Consider the following 22,963-nt stretch of genomic DNA (forward strand, 5'->3'; position numbering starts at 1 on the left):
GCGCTGCTAATCCTGTGCTGAATTTCAGAGTCGATATTGACTTTTTCCGAAATCAAACTGCCCAGGTAATTGAATTCCGCTACATATTCCAACAGCTCATCTCCAATTTTTATAGCATTGTTGTGATCTTCCGGGGGAGTGCACATGATTTTAGTTTTATCGATGTTCAGCTTAAGTCCCAAGGCCTCGTATGCCCATGTATATGTGTTCAACGTTTCTTGCAATTGCTGTAACGTATTTACAACTAGAGCACAGTCATCAGCGTATTGAAGTTCTGTGTAATAATAATTAATACGAATATAATAAAATAATAATTTTGTACGTGTTTTTGCCCTGAGTCTTTTTATGTTGAACAGACCGCCGTCGTATCTGTATCTGATGCCCAAACCTCTCTGCTGCAGTTTGCTGTCCACTATAATGGAGGGCGCTGCCATGAATATATTGAATAGGAGAGGCGTTAAGACACATCCCTGCCTAACGCCTGTGTTTGTTAGGAAGGGATCGCTCAGTGATCCATGATATGACACTCTTGATTTGTTATTGTTATGGAGGCTTTTACACACTGTAAGAAATTTGATGGGTACTCCGAACTTTTTCATAATTGCCCAAAGTGCATCTCTGTTCACAGAGTCGAAGGCTTTTGTTATATCGATGAATGCAACGTAAAGTTTAGACTGCTGCTCTTTTACTTCTTCCTGTAGTTGCCGGATGGAGAATATGGAATCGACGGTACCGCGGTTGGTGCGAAAAGCCGTTTGTGGTTCTGGGAGGATTTTTTCTATATGTGGGTGCAGGCGGTTTGACATAATTTTTGCAAGAATTGTTCCTCCGATAGCCAGTAGTGAAATTCCTCGGTAGTTTTCGCAGTCTGATGCACTTCCTTTGTTCTTAAATATATTCACTATATTCGCGTTGCAAAAGTCCTGAGGTACCTCTCCGCTTTCCCATATGACATCAAAGAGAGCCTTAAGATGACCAATAAGTTCTTTACTTGCACACTTATAGATTTCCGCCGGAATCGCGATTGATAATATGGCAACATAGGTAGTAGCCTAAATTTACAAGAAAGAAAAGACAGAAAGAAATTTATTTTTTCGAAATAACCGTTTATTTTGGACTTATTTGAAAAAACGGTAAAGAAGAGAAATGTTTCTTTTATCGAGATCTACCAGCCCTGAAAATATTTGGACTTATTTAAGCCTCACCCTGTATATTTTAGAGATTAAAAATCAACTATAAACATAGTAACTCTCTTAATTTTTTTTAATAGTTTTATTTTATTTAATATCAGAGATATAAATAAATGTTCTTAGATGTATAAAGTGTACAACAAAAAATCGGTAGAAAATTAGTACGTATTACAATAACAACACACTTGTATAAATAGGTAAAAGACTGTAAAACATTGCAGACATAGGTATTTGCTTAAATTGTAGTAACCCATAGAAAAAGTAACAAAACCTATAAAATATATATGTAGATCGGCATGACCCTAAAATTAGTTAAATAAATTGACAGCTCCGTTTGCGGTTAGTGGTTGCATCTAGTTAATGTGATTGTGCTCTGGCTTGGTGCGGTTCTGACACTTTGTCCGCATTCATGACCTTCATTCACTCTGCTCAGTGTTCTGGAGGGCTTTACCGTAGTAGAGACGTTCCTAATCATCACTAAAACACAAAGCAAGTTATTAGACTTTTCGAAGAGGCCATGTTCTTATACAAAATATGGTTTTAATATGACGCTTTGAATAAAAAGATTAAGGAAGGAGGAAGGAGTAGATCAAAAATCCTAGATCGACCGTGACGGGGTCCTAGAATGGCCGACTTAAATTTCGGTTTCTCAGTGCGGTTCTAATTTTATTCAAAACGTGTAAAAATATGATGTATAGGGTACACATCAGAGGTGTGTAGTTCGCGAGCGAACTAGTTCCAATGCACTACTCCGACCACGGATTGAAAGGAAGTAGTTCCCGGTTTCTTAAAAGACTAGTTCCTCACGAAGAACTAGAATTCCCACCTATAGTAGACATGGGGTAGACTCATGGTACAAAGAAAACAAGGTATGATCGATAGCGGCTCCAATTTCGTTCAGTTCGCGCATACCACCTGTGACGTCACTAGGAAAATAAGGAATAAATATAATTTAAATAATTTTAATAATTATTAAAACCAGCAGTTCCAAAAATATATTTAAAAATAAAAGACAAAAATCCAAAATATTAATTATCTATTAACATGGATTTGGACGATAATTAATAGGTAAGAATACTAAATTTATTTCTATATTCGGTATAAAATTGTTTATTAGGTTTTTAGTTTGCGATGTTTATGGTAAATAATTTTCATGTTCATTGTCTCTGAATTCACATGAGAACAGAGATGAGGATATCTATGGAAAAGTAACCACAAGAGGAATTGTTACATCATTTAAAAAATGTTGGGAAGTTGATTGTTTCCCATCGAAAAAGTAGAAAATACCAATGCAGATGAATGTATTGTAATTGTGATAGAAGTAATTCCAAGGGTGAAGTTTATTATAATTAGTGACCTGTGCTTCCTTTTATATGTAGATGTTTCAGGTTTTGAGAATAAATCGGTTGAACGAAACCCAAAATTTAGAGGAAGTATTTGCATACCCAGAATATGCCCATCAAGGATTATAGCTCAAATTTCCTTTAATGGTAGGCAATTATTCAATGCAAATTAACTTTTTAAGTGACTGAAATATTAAATAGTTTATAATATGGTATATCACTGTAAAAATATATTACTTTTAAGTATATATATTATATACAGTTATATATTATACAGTAGTTATATATTATACAGTATATTATATTAAATGAGGTATTACAGTATTATTTTATATTAAATGAGGTATTGTACCAACAATCAATTTATATTAATACCGGAGATTAAAAAATAACAGAATAAATAGTTATTTTTTTATACTACAAAAGTAAACTATAGAATACAACAGTATTTAAAAAATTAAATAAAAAGTTATGTCCCGGCCGAGATTCGAACTCCCGTCTCTCGCTTCCTGGCCTGACTCTTCACGGACTGCTCCACAGTAACTTGCTTAGCGATAATTCAGTGACGGTATACATATAAACAAAAAAACAGGTTTATTACAATATCTTGACGATTTGAATTGGCGCGCGGAGCGTGCTGACCAATAGCGCCTGTTATCACCTGTGACGTAGGGACCAACCTGCGCAATATCATACCTTGTATTCTTTGTACCATGGGGTAGACTCAATAATTTGTTGTTTTATTTTATGTTGTGAATAAATGTTGGTAGTTATTAAAATTCTTAATAATAAAAACTTATCTATTTTTATTAGACATTCCTGCGAGAATTTAAAAGAAAAATCGATTTTTTTAAATTATTTTTATAGATCCGTTTAAAACAGGATTGCCAGACTGATTTTCTGGAGAAGGTGCAATGAATGATGATATCTCTAAAAATTCTAGTTCAAGGACTCACCGAAATAAAGAACCACACTTTAAATTAATCAGTGTTGACTTACTACTTGATCCTTCGCTTTTTGGTCTCGCATCTTGTTCCACGGTTATCCTAGTTCTTGATGCAGTTGTTGATCTAGTTGACCAAGTGGAGTCTCTGGGACTATTAATTATTTTGGACGATACGGTGGATTTTCGGGGTACCTGGCCAGGTAAATTGTCTTGAGGGACCGTGTATATCTAATTAGAAAAATAATGCAGTTACTTATTCTTATTAAATATTTCGGTTACCTATAAGTTTTAACGAATTTTATTTGTTTTCAAAAATAGATAATGATTAGTGATGGAAAAAACCGATTAACTTCAATAATCGAGTAAATTCCAGTAACTTCAATAATCGAGTTTCAAGCGATTGCGATAACCGAATGATCGCTCGAGCGAAATATCACTCGTATTTAAAAATACGGGTTTTCGACCGTCGCTTGTTGTAAGTACTCGTTAACGCCAAGCTCCAAACAGTAAGTTGCGTGCGCAGGGCACATATTCTTTCGGTGATGACTGGCAAGTAGCAAGCGACGAGCGATTAGCTTGATCGCTTGATTTAGTCTTTAGTTTATTTCAAAGCATTGTCAATGTAGGTCGTAAAATTTTGTCCTTCAGAGACGCAACGGATAAATATATATACGGCGTGGTATAATTTTGCTACCTGCAATGTATGTAGAAAATTCGCTCGGCTTTTTATCGAGTGTGTCACATTAAAATCGGATTTCAATTTATTTCATTCTAGGATGGCTTGCGTTCGTCGCTTGTAACTCGTCACTTGCATCGCTCGTTCATAATTGAGCGGTGTCGGTTATTTCAATAATCGAGTACTCGAGCGAATTTTCGCCTTGTAATCGTCTATTTTATTTTATTTAAATATGAGATCACTCACAGTCGATTTTCTTCCATCCCGTGGACCAACCGCTGATGATTGTCGAGGCATCATACTTGCTGAAATAGATAATAAAATTAACATAAAAGCTTATTTTAATTAAATATTTTGATATTATTCAGAGTGAACTGATAAAACTGTTAAAAAGGAAGGAAAGTGCTTTACTAAAAAATGGTTCCATGTTAGTGGTGCCATCTATTGTGAGGGTCTGAATTTAAATACCCTCATTTATATTGTCAAGGTCAAGATGTATGTAGCGCTAAAATGTATTACTGGTTGCTTACACAACCGCAACGTGTCAAGAAAAATGGCGCATCCGCCAGAAAGTAAAAGACATTTTTAGGCGCCATCTCTTAATCAAATCGACAAGTAAGCGAATCAGACAATGGAATTGTCCAGTATGAAGTAGAACGCTCTCCGAGAATTGTAGAAGGTTCGAGAAGCAGTCAATAGAGTATATAAGCCGGCGTAATCGACAACTGGGACAGTTTTTGAAGTTTGAATATACCGCGCTTTAAATTATTACGAATCGGACAATTTGGCGAAGGAAGTTTATAAGTAGTTAATTGTGTGTTATTAGTATAAATTGTGTATAAAGTAAAAGAAAAATAAATCGTTAAGTATTTTATCGTGAGTTTAAATTAGTGGACCCACGAAATCCATAACAATATAATTTCACTTGAAACTACCATTTTAAATATGACAACCATCTTAAAAGTTATTTTTTACACAATATTAACAAATTTAATGTAAAGTTTTACTATGATGTGTTGTGTAAAAAATAAAATTTAATAGTAAAATTTATACATACAAAAAATAGAAGTCAAATATATGAACATTGTTTATATAATAAAACAAGACCAACGTAACACACTCAAAGTTTTGTAGACGGAGTAAATATAAATAGGTACTTAAATGATGGAAAAAATAGAAGACTTACTTTTTTTTGAGGCCACAAACAAAACGAATTGTCTAATTAAAACACATATAAGAAAAATTATACTTTGAAAATCGTTTGGATAATCATTTGATAATATGGCGTCTAAGGTCACAAATTCTGCCGCAGTCCGTATATGGCCGTTACATGTTCTTGTATTCTTTAGTCATTGAATATGACAATGGCCGTTGGAAACTATGGAAACTACAAAAAAATTCCGATTTAACGCCCTCTGGTAGTAACTAGTAGCAGCGGAATTTCTTGGACTCTCCAACGCCATTGAATACACTGGTCATTGTTTCCGGCGCAGCTCTGCAACAATGCTGGCAGATTCAGGAGCGGACATAACAGTTTTAAAGCAACATGGAGGTTGGCGATCAAGCTCGATTGCTGAAGGTTACATTATTGAAAATTCAATTGAACAGAAAACCGAAATAGCAAAAAGAATCATGGGACAGAAATATACGCCAAATAAGAAATTAAAATCCGTTCACGTAGAAGCAGAAGCTACCAGCATTGCCAGTACAAGAAATTTACTTATTCCGAGTCCTACAACTTGCATTTCTCTTAGAGACTTGAGTATTCACTTTAATAATTTAAATAATTGTACCTAAGATTTATAATAACTAAATATTTTCATTGTTTCTAACGTTTCATTTTTTACTTTTAGGCACTAGTGCCTAAACAAGTGTCACTTTTAGATACTAGTGCCTAAAAGAATGTCATTTCGAATCTCAAATAAATATCAAAAACTGTCAATTTCGAAACGCTTTCACAAACATTATACTCTTACGTCTTGACGGCATATACAAATCTTCATCTGTCGAATCTCCAACTAGTACCCTACTCATCATTCTCGATTTCCTTTTGGTTTGTGATGGTACACCCGAAATAGTGGATGGCCTGGCACTGTAGGAAATTTTCGCGCTGGGGCTGTCGTATCCGGAGCCCACTTCGATGTCTACTCTTGAGGTCGTGCCTCTATCACGAGCCATACTTTTTCTCATATCTGAAATATGTTTCAAATATTACTATATCCAACACCACGACGTTTAATAATGAATATTTTCCACCCGTCTAGGACATCTAAAATGATTTATAGTAGTCAGAGCTGGCAACAAGTCAGTTTGAAGAAGACTTAAGTCGTTTCTAAAATCAAAATGATTTAAATCTTAAGTCAATTTCCACATAACGTTTAAATGATTTAAACCTTAGTCTTGCCTTATGCCTGATTAAAACCTTAGTCTTGCTTCGAGGCTGTAAAAGAAGTATACGGCCCAACTAAGAACGTAAGCTGCCCAATCAAGGTACACAAGGGTGAACTTCTAAAAGAGGAAGAGCAAGTCAGAAATCGCTGGAAAGAGCATTACAGCCATATCCTTAACCAAGACAACATCCCCAATATGCAAGCACTAAACATAATATCTCAGTATAACAGCATCGATGTATTAGATATCCCAATAACGGAACAGGAAATAAAGGCCTCCATAAAACAATTTAAAAACAACAAATCGGCTGGCTGTGACGCGATTCCAGCGGAAATCTATAAGTGTGCAAGTGAAGAACTTATTGGTCATCTTAAGGCTCTCTTCGATGTCATATGGGAAAGCGGAGAGGTACCTCAGGACTTTCGCAACGCGAATATAGTTAATATATTTAAGAACAAAGGAAGTGCATCAGATTGCGGAGACTACCGACGAATTTCACTACTGGTTATCGGAGGAAAAGTTCAAACCGCCTTCACCCACATATCGAAAAAATCCTCCCAGAATCGCAAACGGGCTTTCGCGCCAACCGCAGTACCGTTGATTCCATTTTGTCCGTACGCCAACTAGAGGAAAAAGTAAAGGAACAGCAGAGTAAACTTTATGTTGCATTCGTCGAGCTAACGAAAGCTTTCGACTCTGTAAACACTTTGGGCAATTATGCAAAAGTTCGGAGTGTCCAACAAATTTCTTACTGTGTGTAAAAGCCTCCATAACAACAAGTCGATTCCATATTCTCCGTCCGCCAACTACAGGAAAAAGTAAAGGAACAGCTGAGTAAACTGTATGTTGCATTCATCGACCTCACGAAAGCCTTCGACTCTGTAAACAGAGATGCACTTTGGGCAATTATGCAAAAGTTCGGAGTGCCCAACAAGTTTCTTACTGTGTGTAAAAGCCTCCATAACAACAAGTCGAGAGTGTCACATCATGGATCACTGAGCGATCCCTTCCTGACAAATACAGGAGTTAGGCAGGGATGTGTCCTAGCTCCTCTCCTATTCAACATATTCATGGCAGCGCTCTCTATTATAGGAGAGCGCTGCTCCATATTATCAGTGTTTGCTGTCCATATTATATATGGACAGCAAACTACAGGAAAGAGGAATGGGTGTTAAATACAGGTATGCCGGCGGTCTGTTCAACATAAAAAGACTCAGGGCAAAAACACGTACAAAATTTATCACAGAACTCCAATACGCTGATGACTGCGCTCTAGTTGCAAATACGTTACAGCAATTACAGGAAATGCTGAACACATATACCTGGGCATACGAGACTTTGGGCCTTGGGAAAAGTGGGCAACTCTGTGCCAGTCAAGCCTAATCACGTGACTAAAAGTTTATTTGGTATGAACTGTATAATTACTTTAGCCTTACCTGGTAGGTAACCAAAAGTGCTTGGCCTAGCGCTTGGCCTAATGCTTTTACTAGGTCCTCTAGCTGGACCATCGACACAAATTAATTGACGGTCTGTCATTATTTGCGAATGGACCGATCTTGCCAGGCTCGGTTCGATAAAGTCCCTTCCTGTTCCCACAGATATTAGGTCGTGAATATTCTCAGGCCTCGATATATTATCAGGGCCGTCCTCGGGAACGCAGACGCAGCAAGGACAAGGGGGTTCCCCTAAAAGCATAACGTTGCATTCTAGAAGATTTCGTATATATACAGACGGTTTTACCTGTTTCCACAGCTCCACATTTGCACATACCTCCTGGCATTATGTCACAAACACAGGGTTCATCTGAAGAAGAAATTTATATAGACTTTCAAATACATTTTTTTTTCAAATTTGTACTTACCCCAGACATCTCCACAGCGACATAGAGGTCTTTTAACTAAAAGGAGAATAAATTAGTGCATAATTTTGACGTAATAATCTTAATTTATTTTTTTTAAGATTACCATGCATGTTCCTATACAGGATGCTACAAATTCGAGGTACGAGCATTGGTATATCTGTAACCGTAATAGATACGAACATGGTTAAATTGGGGCAAAGTTGCGCTTTGGGATGTTCACCAAGATGCCATCAAAAAAGTTTTAAAAATCTCAAGGATTGCTGAGTTTTTTGGAAAAAAACTGATTTTTTTGAAAATCAATTTTATTTTTTTTGTCGTTACTTTTTAGAAAATCAAAAAACTAATTGCATATTCTCATAGCCACTTTATTAGGGCTATCTGAGAGTATTTTTAGATTTTAAAATTAGCTGGTAATTTGTGAGATATGGAGGCCGACTTAATTTTTTTAAATACGGATCTGCATTTTTTATTTCAGGTTTTGAAGGAACTCGGTCTCCTGAGTACAATGATATGCCACACTTAATATTTTTTTGTTTCGGACATTTGAACACAATTTATTTAAACTTATTTCAAGTTCACCCCTGTTTTTTTTTAATATTTAATCTATTCATCGTTACAATATTGATAAGTTTTCAAACTTAACAATCATCATCATCATCATCATCATCAACCCTCCTGAAGTGTCCAGTGCTGGACGTAGGCCTCCCTCAAATCTTTCCACTCTTCTGGGTCCTGTGCCACTGGGATCCAGTTTCCCCTAAATCTCTTTAAGTCATCTGACCATCTTGTCGGAGGTCTGCCTCTGTTTCTGAGAGCATCCTGTCTTGGCCGCCATTCTAGTATTAGCTTGGTCCATCTATCATCCGTTCTTCTGGCAATATGCGCAGCCCAGTTCTATTTGAGTTTTTTAAGCAGATATATAGCATCTGTTATTCGTGTACGTTGTTTTATAACTGTACTGGGTATCTTGTCTCTTAGAGATACACCAAGCATTGCTCTTTCCATAGCTCGTTGGGCTACACGGATTTTTTCTATGGACCTTTTAGTCAGTGTAAGTGTCTCTGCGCCATATGTAAGTACTTGCATAACGCACTGATGGAACACCTTCCTCTTTAAGCACATTGGTAGATCTGATTTTAACACATATCTTAGTTTGCCGAATGCGGCCCATGTTAGACTTAACAATGACTTAACAATGACGTGAGGTAAAACGATGAAAATGGAAAATCAAATACAATAAAAAAAAATAATATAAATATAACAATCAAATCATCTCCCCAAAAGGTGGATTGGAAATAGTAGAGCCGTATAATGGCTAGCGAGGTTCCTGGACCTGATAAAGAGTACAAAATGCATTCGGAAGTATAAGAAGAAAGTTCAAAGAGCTACAAATAAAATTGAACGAAAAATAAATTTGCGCAATAGGGAGGGTGGTAACCCTTTTGAACATGTAATGTTTAGAACATTAGAAACCAGTTTGTAGAAGTTGATTTAGTTATAATATTTACGATTAATATTATGTGTTTATCGAACACTGAGATTTCAAATTTACAATAAAAAAAAGTTAAAAATAATATCTTTAAATTGATGACCTGAATGTTAATTAGCACTGATCAATATTGTTGGGATGAATATAATCAGATTAAATAATTAAAAAAAAACAGAGTCGGACTTGAAATTATTTTAAATAACAATTAAATAGTTTTGTTGTTAAGGTACCCAAAAAAAAAGTATAAAGTATGGCATATCATTGTACTCAGGAGACCGATTTATTTCAAAACATGAAATAAAAAATGCAGGTCCGTATTTAAAATAATTAAGTTGGCCTTTGTATCTCACAAATTATCAGCTATTTTGAAAATCTAAAATTACTATCAGATAGCCCTAGTAAAGTGGCTATGAGAGTATGACACAGGAAAAAATAAAATTGATTTTCAAAAAAAGCCGTTTTTTTTTCCAAAAACTCAGCAATCTTTGAAATGGCATCTTGATGAACATCCCAAAGCGCAACTTTGCCCCAATTTAACCATGTTCGTGTCTATTACGGTTACCGAGATACCAATGCTGGTACCTCGAATTTGTAGCACCTTGTATAGTTACGTGAGAGGAAATATATTATTAGACTTATGTTTTGGTTAGCGAAAAAATATTGATCGAAATTATAATGGGAAAATTTTTTTTTACGTTGTTTGATCGTATTAAACTAAATAGGCCTTCATATATGTTACCTTCTTCTTCAATGTCGCCGTTATCTAAAAAAGATGAAGAAATACGTTATATTCGAGATTCAAAAAATGTATTAAACATGTTAATTATTTACCAGCACATATACAGCAATCAGTTTGTTCTTTCCAGCGTGTTAGCACCCAGTGTGGTACGGGAAACCGTTTTAAAACACTACAAAAAATACAACATTTACTGTACACTTTGTTTTATTTTAAACATCTAGTACTTACAGGAATAGGCAAATTAAGTCTATAAGAAAAACTACACCGGTTATGATTGCAAATACGATTGCAACAAGAACGGCTACAACTGTACTTTCAAGTATCAGCACTCCAGCAGCTAAGAAGAATAGCAAGAAGCCACTTGCTGATACCATTATCCAGGCATAGTATGTGATAGGCCTAAAAAATAAAAAAAAATATATTAATTTTACTACTTCTAGTTGTTCTTCTTTTTAGTTTTAGTTGTAGTTGATATATTTGAGCCTTTTTTTTAACTGTTTTAGCAATCAGTTTAGAATTTTAAAAGCAAATTGGTTGTTTTTTTTTCTATAACATAAAAACTAGACTGCGATTGTGATAGTAGTTAGACTGGGTGGGTTTTGGCTCCCTAAATTTAGAATAGCGACGGTTTTTAATGAATCGTATTTTACATCTGTTCAAATAGGTTATGTATTGAAATGGATTTCGCTGAAAATGCCCGTGTCGGCAATCAGCGAGGAAGTCGGCCTGATGTATTGGCAAAACATGGAATGGGAAACGTGAATAGTAATGGTGAAAACAACATGCACAATCTTTACATCACCAATACATGATTCATGCTGAAGAACAAGTTTAAAGGAACCTGGAAACATCCCCGATCAGGTCACTGGCCTCAATTGGATCACGCAATCGTTCGAAGGACGCATCTACAGATGTCAGACTTTCAAAAGCCAGGATAGATGCTGAATGTGGTACCGATCACCGACTTTTAATTTCAGAAATGAGAATCCAGTTAAAACCCACACGTCCACACTGTAAAAAGCAAAACATGACCAGATTGAACGTACTGAGTCTAGGAAACAACGATACCACCGAGGCCTTCGATATTTTTCAACGTTGTAATAGAAGTATACGAGTCAACCAAGAACGTAAGCTGCCCAATCAAGGCACAATACGGTGAAATACCTAAAATATAACAGCATTGATGTATTAGATATCCCAATAACGGAACAGGAAATAAAGACCTCCATAAAACAACTTAAAAACAACAAATCGGCTAGCTTGACGTGATTCCGGTGAAAATCTATAAGTGTGCAAGTGAAGAACTTATTGGTCACCTTAAGACTCTCTTCGATGTCATATGGGAAAGCGGAGAGGTACCTCAGGACTTTCGTATCTATGCGAATCTATCGGAGGAAAAGTTCTTGCAAAAATTATGTCAAACCGCCTACACCCATATATGGAAAAAATTCTTCCAGAATCACAAACGGGCTTTTGCACCAACCGCGGTACCCTTGATTCCATATTCTCCGTCCGCCAACTACGGGTAACGGAGCAGCAGAATAAACTTTATGTTGCATTCATCGACCTAACAAAAGCCTTCGGTTCTGTAAACAAAGATACGCAACAAATTTATTACAGTGTGTAAAAGTCTCCATATTGTATTTTACTAAGAGTGAGTCCCAGGTGGGACCCTCCACTGAGGCCGCGATGGCCTATTGTGGCTAAGTCTCCATAACAACAACAAATTTAGAGTGTCATATCATGGATCACTGAGCGATCCCTTCCTGACAAATACGGGAGTTACGCAGGGATGTGTCTTAGCGATTTCTCCTATTTAACATATTTATGGCAGCGCTCTCTATTATAGTGGAACTGCAGGAAAGAGGAATGGGCATTAGATACAGATACGACGGCTGTCTGTTTAACATAAACAGGCCTAGGACAAAAACACGAAATTACAAGAATACTGGACATATATACCTGGGCATACGAGGCTTTGGGCCTTGGGCTGAACATCAGTAAAACTAAAATCATGTGCATTTTCCTGGAAAATCACAACAATGCTATAAAAATCGGAGAAGAACTATTGGAATATGTAGCGGAATTCAATTACCTCGGCTGTTTGATTTCAAAAACGGCCAATATCGACTGTGAAATTCAGCACAGAATTAGCAGCGCGGTAAGAGCATTCTGGAAATTATAAGACAGGGTTTTCGACAATCATGACTTGTACACAAAAACCGAAACTTGCAGTGTACCGAGCAATAATAATTCCCACCATGTTATATAGAAGCGAAACCTGGGTGCCGTATCGCCGGGCACCTTAGACAACTCTTAAGAATCCAATGGTACAACCATAGACTTAAAATAAAATATAGACTACACTATTTACATCTCAACGCGGACAAACAACCTTTTTTGTACACATGTTTACTTCTGGGTACAGTCGACCGAGCCTTCCTCATCCAGCCTATGTTGTCACGTCTTTAATATTATCAATATTTTTTTCTTGTTATACACATATATTGAGATATTAATACTACAGTTTAATAAAGTAGGTTTTAATATTCCATAGATGTATTAAATAGTCCTTATACTACTCAATTATAAGTCGGATACTATTTAATAAGGATAAGTTCTTTACAATATGACAACACCGATTAGAGGCGAGGGAGCCTATTCATTCATTTATTACCTTGTAGTACGTGTCGCACGTGTGCGGTAAAGCTTTGTTGCCGCTATCTCCCCGGCTGTATTAACGCATTTTCTTAGCTTGTAGTCCTTAAGTGTTTATTTTATTGACTTTTTCTGTTCAAAAACTATAAAATATGGTTCGCCAGTGCCAAATTTGCAAGAAATTTGACTTAAATAATCCATTTAAGTCTTGAAACGACTTTTGACCGGTAGGCAACTCTCAATTTACCCATTGGGAGTCAGTGGCGTTGTTGTAGAAAGGCGCTTATTTAGATAATATTTTAGTAAAATGTAAAATCTGAATTTTTTCTTTTACATTACATTATTTACTTACTTACATTGAAACAAAATCATAATTATAACCGTGTTAATAATTAATAATGTTTTTATTAAAAATATATTCCGGTTTATTCTAAAATTATCTTCAGAATCTAAAATAACATACAAGAATTTTAAAATGATATTACATTATGAAACAGTATTTTTAATATACGGGTCGTCTCAAAAGTGGCTCACCCCTATAACTTTTTTTTATTTTTTCAGATAAAAAAACAGATTTGTATGTTAGTAGGTATATGACATAAATTAGGATTTATTGGACGTATTCAATTGTTTTTGGTCTCTTCCTGTTTCACCGAAATGATTACATCTTTTGATTTTTAAAGGCGCCCTCGGTATATTGCTACTTTATTCGATAAAAAATGACACTCTGAATAGAGTGACATATTATATGTCAACTTTTGACATTGTCGCTTAAAAACATATCCTATTTTAAATTTCAATCCAGTTTTTTTCAATCCACTAAGTTTTAATCAAGGAGCCTTGGAAAAATAGTTTTGATCGTCTAATAGGTTTCGTGTCTTGTCTAGGCCGGTTAAAAGATGTACAAATCGTATTTTTAATCATACATATGTCAATTTTTTCAAATGGAACAAAGGTGACTCATTAGCATATTTGGAAAAAGCATTTTTTATGAATATATTGATACCACACACTTGGTATTTCGAGTCAAATTGTCGTTATGAACCGCGTGTTACAATTACAATTAAACCATATGCGAAAATGTCAAAAGTTGACATATGGTATGTCATTCTATTCAGAGTGTCATTTTCTATCGAATAAAGTAGAAATATACCGAGGGTGCCGTTTAAAAATTAAAAGTTATAGTCATTTCCGGTGAAACAGGAAGTGACCAAAAACAATTGAATGCGTCAATCAATCCTAATTTATTTCATATACTAGCATACTAAATCTTGTTTTTTATTTGAAAATATAAAAAATTATGGGGATGAGCCACTTTTGAGACGCACCCGGTATAATAAAGACAGTACCGAGTTAAATAAATGTAGTTTTTATTTTATCCACTTCCTATCACCTTCCTTGCTTTAATGGAACAGATATTATGTTTTCTCTAATTTACATAATAAGACATCACTTAACCAGAAAAAAAAATTACAACAATCATATTTTTTTTTTCTCTCCCTGTCGCCGATTCTATTATATCTGTGGAATAGATCCTGTTTTGATTAATATTAGGGGTTGTAAATGTTTGACTAAAATTAATAATTTATTATTAATTTCAAAATTACCTAATTTCGATTATAAAATTTCTTCTATAACGTGTATTTTATTATTTTATCCTTTTGGACTCTAAATTGTTTTTTCTAAAGTTTTATTTAAAAACCTGTCCTAAATCTTAATAAAATATAAAAAAGTTTAAATACGATATATTTTTAATTTAATTATAGCTTCATTAAAATAAAAAAATTACCCGGCTATGATACGGAGAGTTCAGGTGTACTTGAGAAACGAAAGACAGTGTTGTGTTTCTCGGCAGAGTCGTCAGGGAACGACCGTTACGACAGAGACAACCTATCTATCGCTCGTGTCGCACTCGTTATAACCTAAAACAATAACACAACAATAACAAGACAGTGTCTGACCGCATGTTCCAGCTATTTATGAATGAGATGCTCAGTCTATATTTTATTTTAAGTCTATGGGTACAACCATGTCTGCAACGTATCGATCCTTGAAAAAGCTAGCTACGAGAGCGCTGAAGTCATTATGACTAAATCCCGCTCAAGATGGGCTGATCACGTATGCAGGATGCAAGAAAACCGCCTACCGAAATTTCTTCTTTACGGTGAGCTTGTAGACGGTAAGAGAAAACCGCGTGGACAACTCAAAAAGTATAAGGATATTTTCCACGAAAACTTAAAGGGGATACGCATGTAGAATCAGTGGGAGGAAGCAGCGCACAATAGAACGCAATGGAGAAGAATTGTAAACTCAGTTAACAACAACAATCAAAAAGTAAAGAGGCAACAAAGTAATGAGATTTTTGAATGTCCGGAGTGCGGAAGAGAGATAACATCACGTATCGGGCTTCACAGTCACAGAAAACCATCTTCTGATGCCTGTCAATTTCTTGTCAGCGAGTAATGGCAGTAGTAGTAGTATTGAACTGAAATCAAACAGAAACAGCTCAGAACACAATCACACTGAAAAGACACCCCAAAAAAGACACATAATTGAGTGAGAAATCCATACAGAAAAGTTTTGTTTGTGTTCGATTTAAGTTCTATACCTGTAAAATCTGATTAATTAAAAACCGCACCCATCTTGAATTTACTAAGTCAGAACCGGACTAGTTTAATTCTGGTGATGAAATTAATTCACATCGCCCAGCTTGAATATAGAAATCCACCGTAAATTTTAAGCATTTTAAATAACAGTTCTAATATAAAAAAATTGTATAAAATTTTTTAATTATATGATTATTAGTGTTTATAAAAAAATGTTTGTATCATGTGTTTCCATCAAAAATGTTTAGAGTATGTAGACGATGTAAATAATGAATTCACATGTAAAAGACACATTATTTATTTGTTAAATCAATATAATATTCAGTGTATTTCTATATGCGAATTCATAAATGAATTATGTAGTAAATATACGTTATTTGAATAACTTATATACGTATAGCTAACTTTACCTCATAGTAAGAAAAGACATCAAATCTACATAAGTTAGAGCTAGATATACACTTGCTACTATCATTGGCAGTGGTAACAGCAAAATATGGCGCGAAGATGTAACTCGCCTAGTCTCGGGTACATGAGCATATAGTCTGTGTATTTTGGCATGTATAAGAAGAAAGAGTATCAGACATATCATGCATAATACCTAAAACGTTATGTTATTGAATACGCCCTATTTATGTATAAATATTTAACTTACGAACTCCAGTATACTGAACCCAGCCATTTGAAGACATTCTTTAGCCGCTTTTCTTTTTTTCCTCTTTATCGCCTCTTGTTCTTTTATGTACTCTTCATTATTTTGAATACCTCGGTTTTTAGGCATGTTTTTGAATTGCCAGAAAGTTTTGACTTTGACGCTGTCATTATCTGTTACAGGAGCTCGGTTTGGATATCAAAGATGAGCAAATCGAGGAGATGCAGAATCATGTCTACGACATCGATTTTCAAGATGCTGCTGAAGAGGAGAAGCTTACCAGGCACGACGTTATGGCCCACGTTCACGTTTTTGCAAAATTGTGTCCATTGGCCGCACCCATTATACATTTGGGAGCCACATCGTGTTTTGTTGGCGATAACACCGACTTGATCATCCTGAGGGATGGCCTGGAAATGCTTCAGTACAAAATAGCAGCTGTGATACAGAATTTAGCCAAATTTTGTGATGAGCATAAGTAAGAAATATTTTATTCAATACTGCGCTAGATAGCTTGTGGTGGCTTAATCGGTTGTTTACTTACGTTTCAGTAGCTTTATTAGAAAATAATAACAAATATGCTAAATCGTAGCCTATTTGTTATTATTTTCAAGTAGTTTCAATTTGTTGCAATGCTGACCTGAAGATCTCAGGTAATTTTTGAACATGTTAAATAAAACCTTTCTATTATAGTCTTGGTGCATTCTCCGCTGGTGCTGCCACCATATTAGTGATGGGTTGTTATTTAACTATCTGTTATTTTATAACAATTATTTATAAATAACATAACGCAACCGTTACTACTTCTAAAAAATAACAGATATAAAATAACGACACGTAGAGATCGGCCGCTCGTGAAACGAAAAACGAAGTCGCCGCTCTGTACCACCACGAAATTCTATGCTGCTCGAAGCAATTCCAAAAAACAACTAGTATGGATGGAAAACATGTTATTTCGTCAACCATCGATACAGACGGCGAGACAACGGAGTGGGGAAAGCGCTACGGCGAACGTAGCTGCTTCGGTCGAAACCGTCGATGGTCGTATTGGGTTTGCAACAGCTTAAAAATAATAGGATATAAAAGAAGCAGGTTTTTTGAAACAGTTGCGGGCATAACGCCTGGCGGTCGAGATAACAGGAGTGGGAAAGAAACGCTGCTGCATCGGTCGATTGTCGATGGAGGCTCGCAACGGGTTGGAGAAGCAGTCATTTTAGATATGTTGTTTTTCAACCTGTTACGAGCATAACAGGGCGGCGGTCGAGATAATCGGAGTGGAAAAGGAACGCTGCTGCATCGGTCGATTGTCGATGGAGGTTTGAAACAGGTTGGGGAATAACGCATCAGTTGTTTTAGATACATTCTGTTTCAACCTGTTACGAGCATAACGGACAGAGGTCGAGATATTAGGGCGCTGTATGTTTCAGTACTTACTTATTAAGTTTCAATATTTAGGTATTTATTTATTCTGAAAATTTTCAGAATAATATTTTAAGATTTTCTAAAAATGTATACAGGGTGTTTTGAAAAATCTGGTCATTGATTAATCACGATCCTGCTTAAAGCCCTTGACGTAAAAAGCTGATTTTTGGAAAACGGATTGACTTTAGTGTGTAGAGGTTCGATAAGAAGGGATTTTTCGAAACTCGAATTCTAAGGGGGTGAAACTACTCTCAAACATTAGAATATTTTTTATTTAAAAACCGGTGAGTTTTTCGGAAAAACTCTTAAAACACGTATATTTTATTATGTTGTTTTACATATTTTAAGATTTTTTTGAAAATATATACAGGGTGTTTCATAAAATATGACCATTGAGTAATCACTATTCTGCTTAAACTGCTTTACGTTTAAAGCTGATTTTTGGCAAACGGATTGACTGTGGGTTTAGGTTCGATAAGGAGGGGTACCCAATCGAATCTCAAATTCCAACAGGGTGAAAACGCCCCTCAAATATTGCAATATTTGTTATTTAAAAAAAGGTTAGTCTTTCGGGAAAACGCCTGGACACGCATAATTTATTTTATTTTTTTTACATATTTTCAATTTTTTTAAAAAATCATACAGGGTGTTCCAAAAAGTTGAGTAATTGATTAACCACGATTCTGCTTAAACTGCCCGACGTTAGAAAGCTTATTTTTGGGAAATGTGAGAAAATTTTATCCAGTTTGTATGTTAATGGAAATTCTTGTTTTGCTCATCATCACCATTAGAAATTATTAATTCGACGCGAACGAAGTCGCGGGTACACGCTAGTTTAAGTGTAAAATTAATTCGAACTCTAGTGTGTAGTTGGTTTACTTATGAAGAATATACTACACGTTTTCTTATATATTGCTTATTTTTTTACCGCTAATGGTAAAATCATAACTAAAAGCTTCTCGCCCGTGGAGTGAGATGCACCCTGTACACTGCTACGCAATTCAGGATCTACCCGGATCGAGAGGCAGGGTGTAGGTAGATCGGAATGTATAGGTATAGACGAGTGGCGGAATTTTGGCTTTTTTTTATATCGCAATTTGTAAACAGCGCTTATTTGTAAACAACCACCATTTTTAGAGAGGTATTTTAGATAACAATCGATATATATAGAAATGTTTTGACACCCTGGAAATACTACCACCGAGTACGTCATTGTTGCAACTTGCAACTGCTTTAATACGCCTGGCGGTGACCGCCTCATACTCTTTCAGATATTTAGCAGAAAAATAAAGAAACCTGTTATTTTTAAGCTGTTATTTTAAGCTGTTTTTTATAAATAACTATAACAGTTTCGACTGTTATCTAAAAATAACAGTTTTGCCCATCACTACACCATATATATACAAATACACGGTTTTAAATAGCGAGTATACGAAAAATGTATTATATTATTATTATAGAAGTGTTAGGAAGTATAATTTGTGAAAATTCTAAAAATAAAAATAAAAATGTAAATATATTGATACCTTCAGTAGGTCTAACTTGTATTATAATTTATTATTCCACCTAAAATAACTTTTTAGGTATTTTAACTACGGTAGCCAGCATAGTTTTACGCACCGGTTTGGCTACTAGGTTCATAATTGGAGCTATTTCGGTAATAGGCTTGGTGCATTCTCCGCCGGTGCTGCCACTGCCGGAAAATATCGTAAATAACGAATACATACAAATACACGGGTTTAAATGGCGAGTAAACGAAAAAATAGTATATAATTATTCTAAATGTGTTAAAAATTATAATTTGTGGAAATTCTAAACGATAAATATTTTGATATCTTCAGAAGGTCTAACTTGCATTATAATTTATTATTCCAGTTAAAAAAAAAATAAAATGAGTTCAACTACGGTAGCGAGCATAGTTTTATCACCGGTTTTGCTAGTGGGGCTATTTCGGCTATACATAACGAAATTTTTTAAAGGTACATAATTATAATTTTAGAAGGTGTTTATAAAACATTTAATCACTAGTTGATTAAAAAGGTATACAATTAATATTGCACACACACAAATTATATTTCATCCTCTCATAGTATATGTCTATTTAATTTTTCGATTATGTAACGAGCACTTTGTTTACTCACTAAACTTGTTTCGTCGAACTGCTTGAATCCATTTTTTGCTATTGATCAAATCGGTGGAAGAAATTATGAAGCTATAAAATGTTGTTTCGGGAGAGTTGAATATCCGGGAAAGTGGAGTTATTGAATGTTGCACCCAACCTGGGTGCCATACCGCTGACATACGAGATTTTTGAATGTCCGGAGTGCGGAAGAGAGATACCATCACGTATCGGGATTTTCAGTCACAGGAAAGCTCATGAAAGAAAACGCCTTGCGTAACCATCTTCTGATGCGTGTCAAATACTCGTCAGCGAATAATGGCAGTGAGTGAGTGAGTATTGCACGCAACAACGCCCTAATTACGCTCTCCTGTACGCTATAACATTTTTTTGAGGAATTTTATTAACATTTGAAATTGTCACAACACAAGACGCCTAGTTCGAATTCTCTTTCACTTGTTTTTTACTACACGAAACAGCGAGCGTTTCGGGTAGAGCGTCACACAAACCTCGTACCTGAGTATTTTATAGTTTCAACAACTGCACTAGCAAAAAACTAAAATACTTAAATATTATGACAAAACCCCGATTTCAATATTATTTTAATGTGATCGACATGGCATGAACCCGCGGCATGAACTATATATTGATAATTTCTGATTTCTGCCATAGAGTGCGCTACGGTCGGAATTTGTTGAAATCAACTGAAATGCACCAAGCCTATAGGCTTTCCTTTATAAGAAAATGGGAAATTTTTATTTTTTAAAAATTACATAAATATTCTATATTATTTTCAGAGATCTTCCAGTATTAGGTTTTACTCATCTCCAACCCGCTCAACTAACTACAGTGGGTAAAAGAGGTACTTTGTGGCTATTCGATTTGTTACTGGACGAAAGAGCAATAAGAAGAGCTAAAGAAGATCTAAGGTTTAGGGGTGCTAAAGGTATAGAGAAAAAGGTGTACTTAAATACGGCTTTATAAAAAAAAACTCCATTTCAGGTACAACTGGAACACAAGCTTCATTCTTACAACTGTTCAATGGCGATGGAGAAAAAGTGAAAGCTTTAGATCAGAGAGTTACACAGCTCAGTGGTTTTACAAAGACCTACCCAGTTACGGGTCAGACGTACAGTAGAAAGGTTGACTTAGAAGTTGTGTCTGCCTTATCTTCGCTAGGTAATAATTCTTGTTGTAATTATCTATTAAGTACTTTTGTCAGTTATTGTGTTTTGTTTTAGGATCAACTATTCATAAAATGTGTTCGGATTTACGGTTATTGGCTAATATGAAAGAACTAGAAGAACCGTTTGAGAAAAGTCAAATTGGTAGTTCGGCCATGCCTTATAAAAGAAATCCCATGCGTTCTGAGAGATGTTGCGCGTTAGCGAGGCATTTGATTTCGCTTTTCAATAACGCTGCTAATACACATAGTGTACAATGGTACGTAAATATATAACGATCTAATAATGATTAAATGCGTTTCTACTACTCTCTTTCTCATAAAAATACAAAATTTTCAACATTTTTTTTCGCAAATAAACTCATGGGCGTTTTTCTGGGGACGAAATATCCAGTTAAAATACTTACGCTTATTTCTGGGATACCCTGTATAATATTGACCGATGAGTACTGATTTTCAAATCTTGGTCAAAGGGCCGGATTCAAATCTTTGTTCGTAACATAAACTAAATTCTTAGTGGATATTTACTATAAAATTACGTAACCAACAAAATATACTTAAACAGCCTCTACACTATCACTGAAATGTTTCCAGAAATACTTCGTAAAACATTTCGCAAAACATTTCTGGAAAAAGTCCGTGTTATAAAAATTAGTTCCCACTTTTCCTGAACTAGATCGAGACCCGCCGTGATTGGTTGTTTGTGTTTTATTGTTAATCCAGATTAACAATAAAAAATAAACATATAAATAACATAAAAATAAAATAAGAAACAAACAACCAATCACGGCGCGTCCCGATCAATTTCAGGAAACGTGGAAACATCAGCTATTTTAGAAACGGTTTATGAAAAAAAATCCTTTGCCTCGGATACAGATACCGCCACGTTTTGGAAATAGCCCAAAACAAAATAAAATTGAACGAGGCAACAAAAAACGCCAAAAAATACCCCCACGCCTTCCACAAGAGTAGTTTTCAGGCGTTTTTAAGAATCGAAAGTAGGTCGAGGCAAACCGAAGTGGGTAAAGACAACTGGAAATAAATCGAAATGCGTCAAAGTTGGGGGCGACGAAATGCAATCTTGACCTGGTTCAAAGAGTTTTTTCTCATAGTGTAGACGGTATTTTAGCGTTTCAACGTGTATATTTTTTTCATCCCCGAAAGCAAAAAAACCTATTAAAACATTAATCTAACTAAAAAAAGTTAACACTTCTTCATTTTACAGATACGTCTCTAATTTTTAACGTTGTTTGACGTTCTGTTCTTTTCAGATATTGCAGTAATAAACCTACCATAGAGGTATTTAGGCAGTACTTGTTGGGTTTCCAATTTTCGGGATCGGGGTCCCGTTTTGAAATCCCGGGATTAGAAACTATAATCGTTTTAGTATAATACTTACTTGCTGTATATTGCTTTACCTTTTTTGTTTGAGATGCTAATTTAAATAATATAGTTTTTGATTTACAGGATGGAACGTACTTTGGACGATTCAGCTAACAGGAGATTAACACTAGCTGAGGCGTTTTTAACTGCCGACGCGGCATTAATAACTTTGGCTAATATAACACAAGGATTAGTCGTGTATCCTAAGGTAATTCAGCGAAGGATCAATCAAGAACTGCCGTTCATGTCAGCGGAGAATATTATTATGGCCATGGTTAAGAAAGGCGGCGATAGACAGGTATATT

General features: G+C 35.3%; 2 protein-coding genes across 2 annotated transcripts in view; one reads left to right on the forward strand and one right to left on the reverse strand.

Annotated features, from left to right (window-relative positions):
- LOC115879419 (adenylosuccinate lyase-like) overlaps positions 1 to 22,963 on the forward strand; it is a 98,039-nt gene that overhangs the window by 74,676 nt on the left and 400 nt on the right. The window contains exons 3-7 of the mRNA XM_030896246.1: positions 16,734 to 17,029; positions 20,890 to 21,038; positions 21,095 to 21,271; positions 21,334 to 21,535; positions 22,743 to 22,956. Coding sequence (XP_030752106.1) covers positions 16,734 to 17,029; positions 20,890 to 21,038; positions 21,095 to 21,271; positions 21,334 to 21,535; positions 22,743 to 22,956 — 1,038 coding nt within the window. The remainder of the gene's footprint in view (positions 1 to 16,733; positions 17,030 to 20,889; positions 21,039 to 21,094; positions 21,272 to 21,333; positions 21,536 to 22,742; positions 22,957 to 22,963) is intronic.
- LOC115879416 lies at positions 1,315 to 16,715 on the reverse strand. Its single transcript, XM_030896243.1, has 12 exons — positions 16,555 to 16,715; positions 16,310 to 16,500; positions 10,864 to 11,034; positions 10,728 to 10,804; positions 10,636 to 10,659; positions 8,408 to 8,443; positions 8,287 to 8,349; positions 7,983 to 8,231; positions 6,132 to 6,347; positions 4,402 to 4,460; positions 3,533 to 3,707; positions 1,315 to 1,667 (listed from the first exon to the last, which is right to left on the reverse strand). Exons 1-12 carry the CDS (start codon positions 16,678 to 16,680, stop codon positions 1,531 to 1,533), a joined length of 1,524 nt encoding a protein of 507 aa, XP_030752103.1. The 5' UTR covers positions 16,681 to 16,715; the 3' UTR covers positions 1,315 to 1,530.

The sequence above is a fragment of the Sitophilus oryzae genome, unplaced genomic scaffold (genome assembly GCF_002938485.1).
Source record: "Sitophilus oryzae breed Bouriz unplaced genomic scaffold, Soryzae_2.0 scaffold_1576_pilon_pilon, whole genome shotgun sequence".
In the NCBI taxonomy this organism is placed as follows: domain Eukaryota; kingdom Metazoa; phylum Arthropoda; class Insecta; order Coleoptera; family Curculionidae; genus Sitophilus; species Sitophilus oryzae.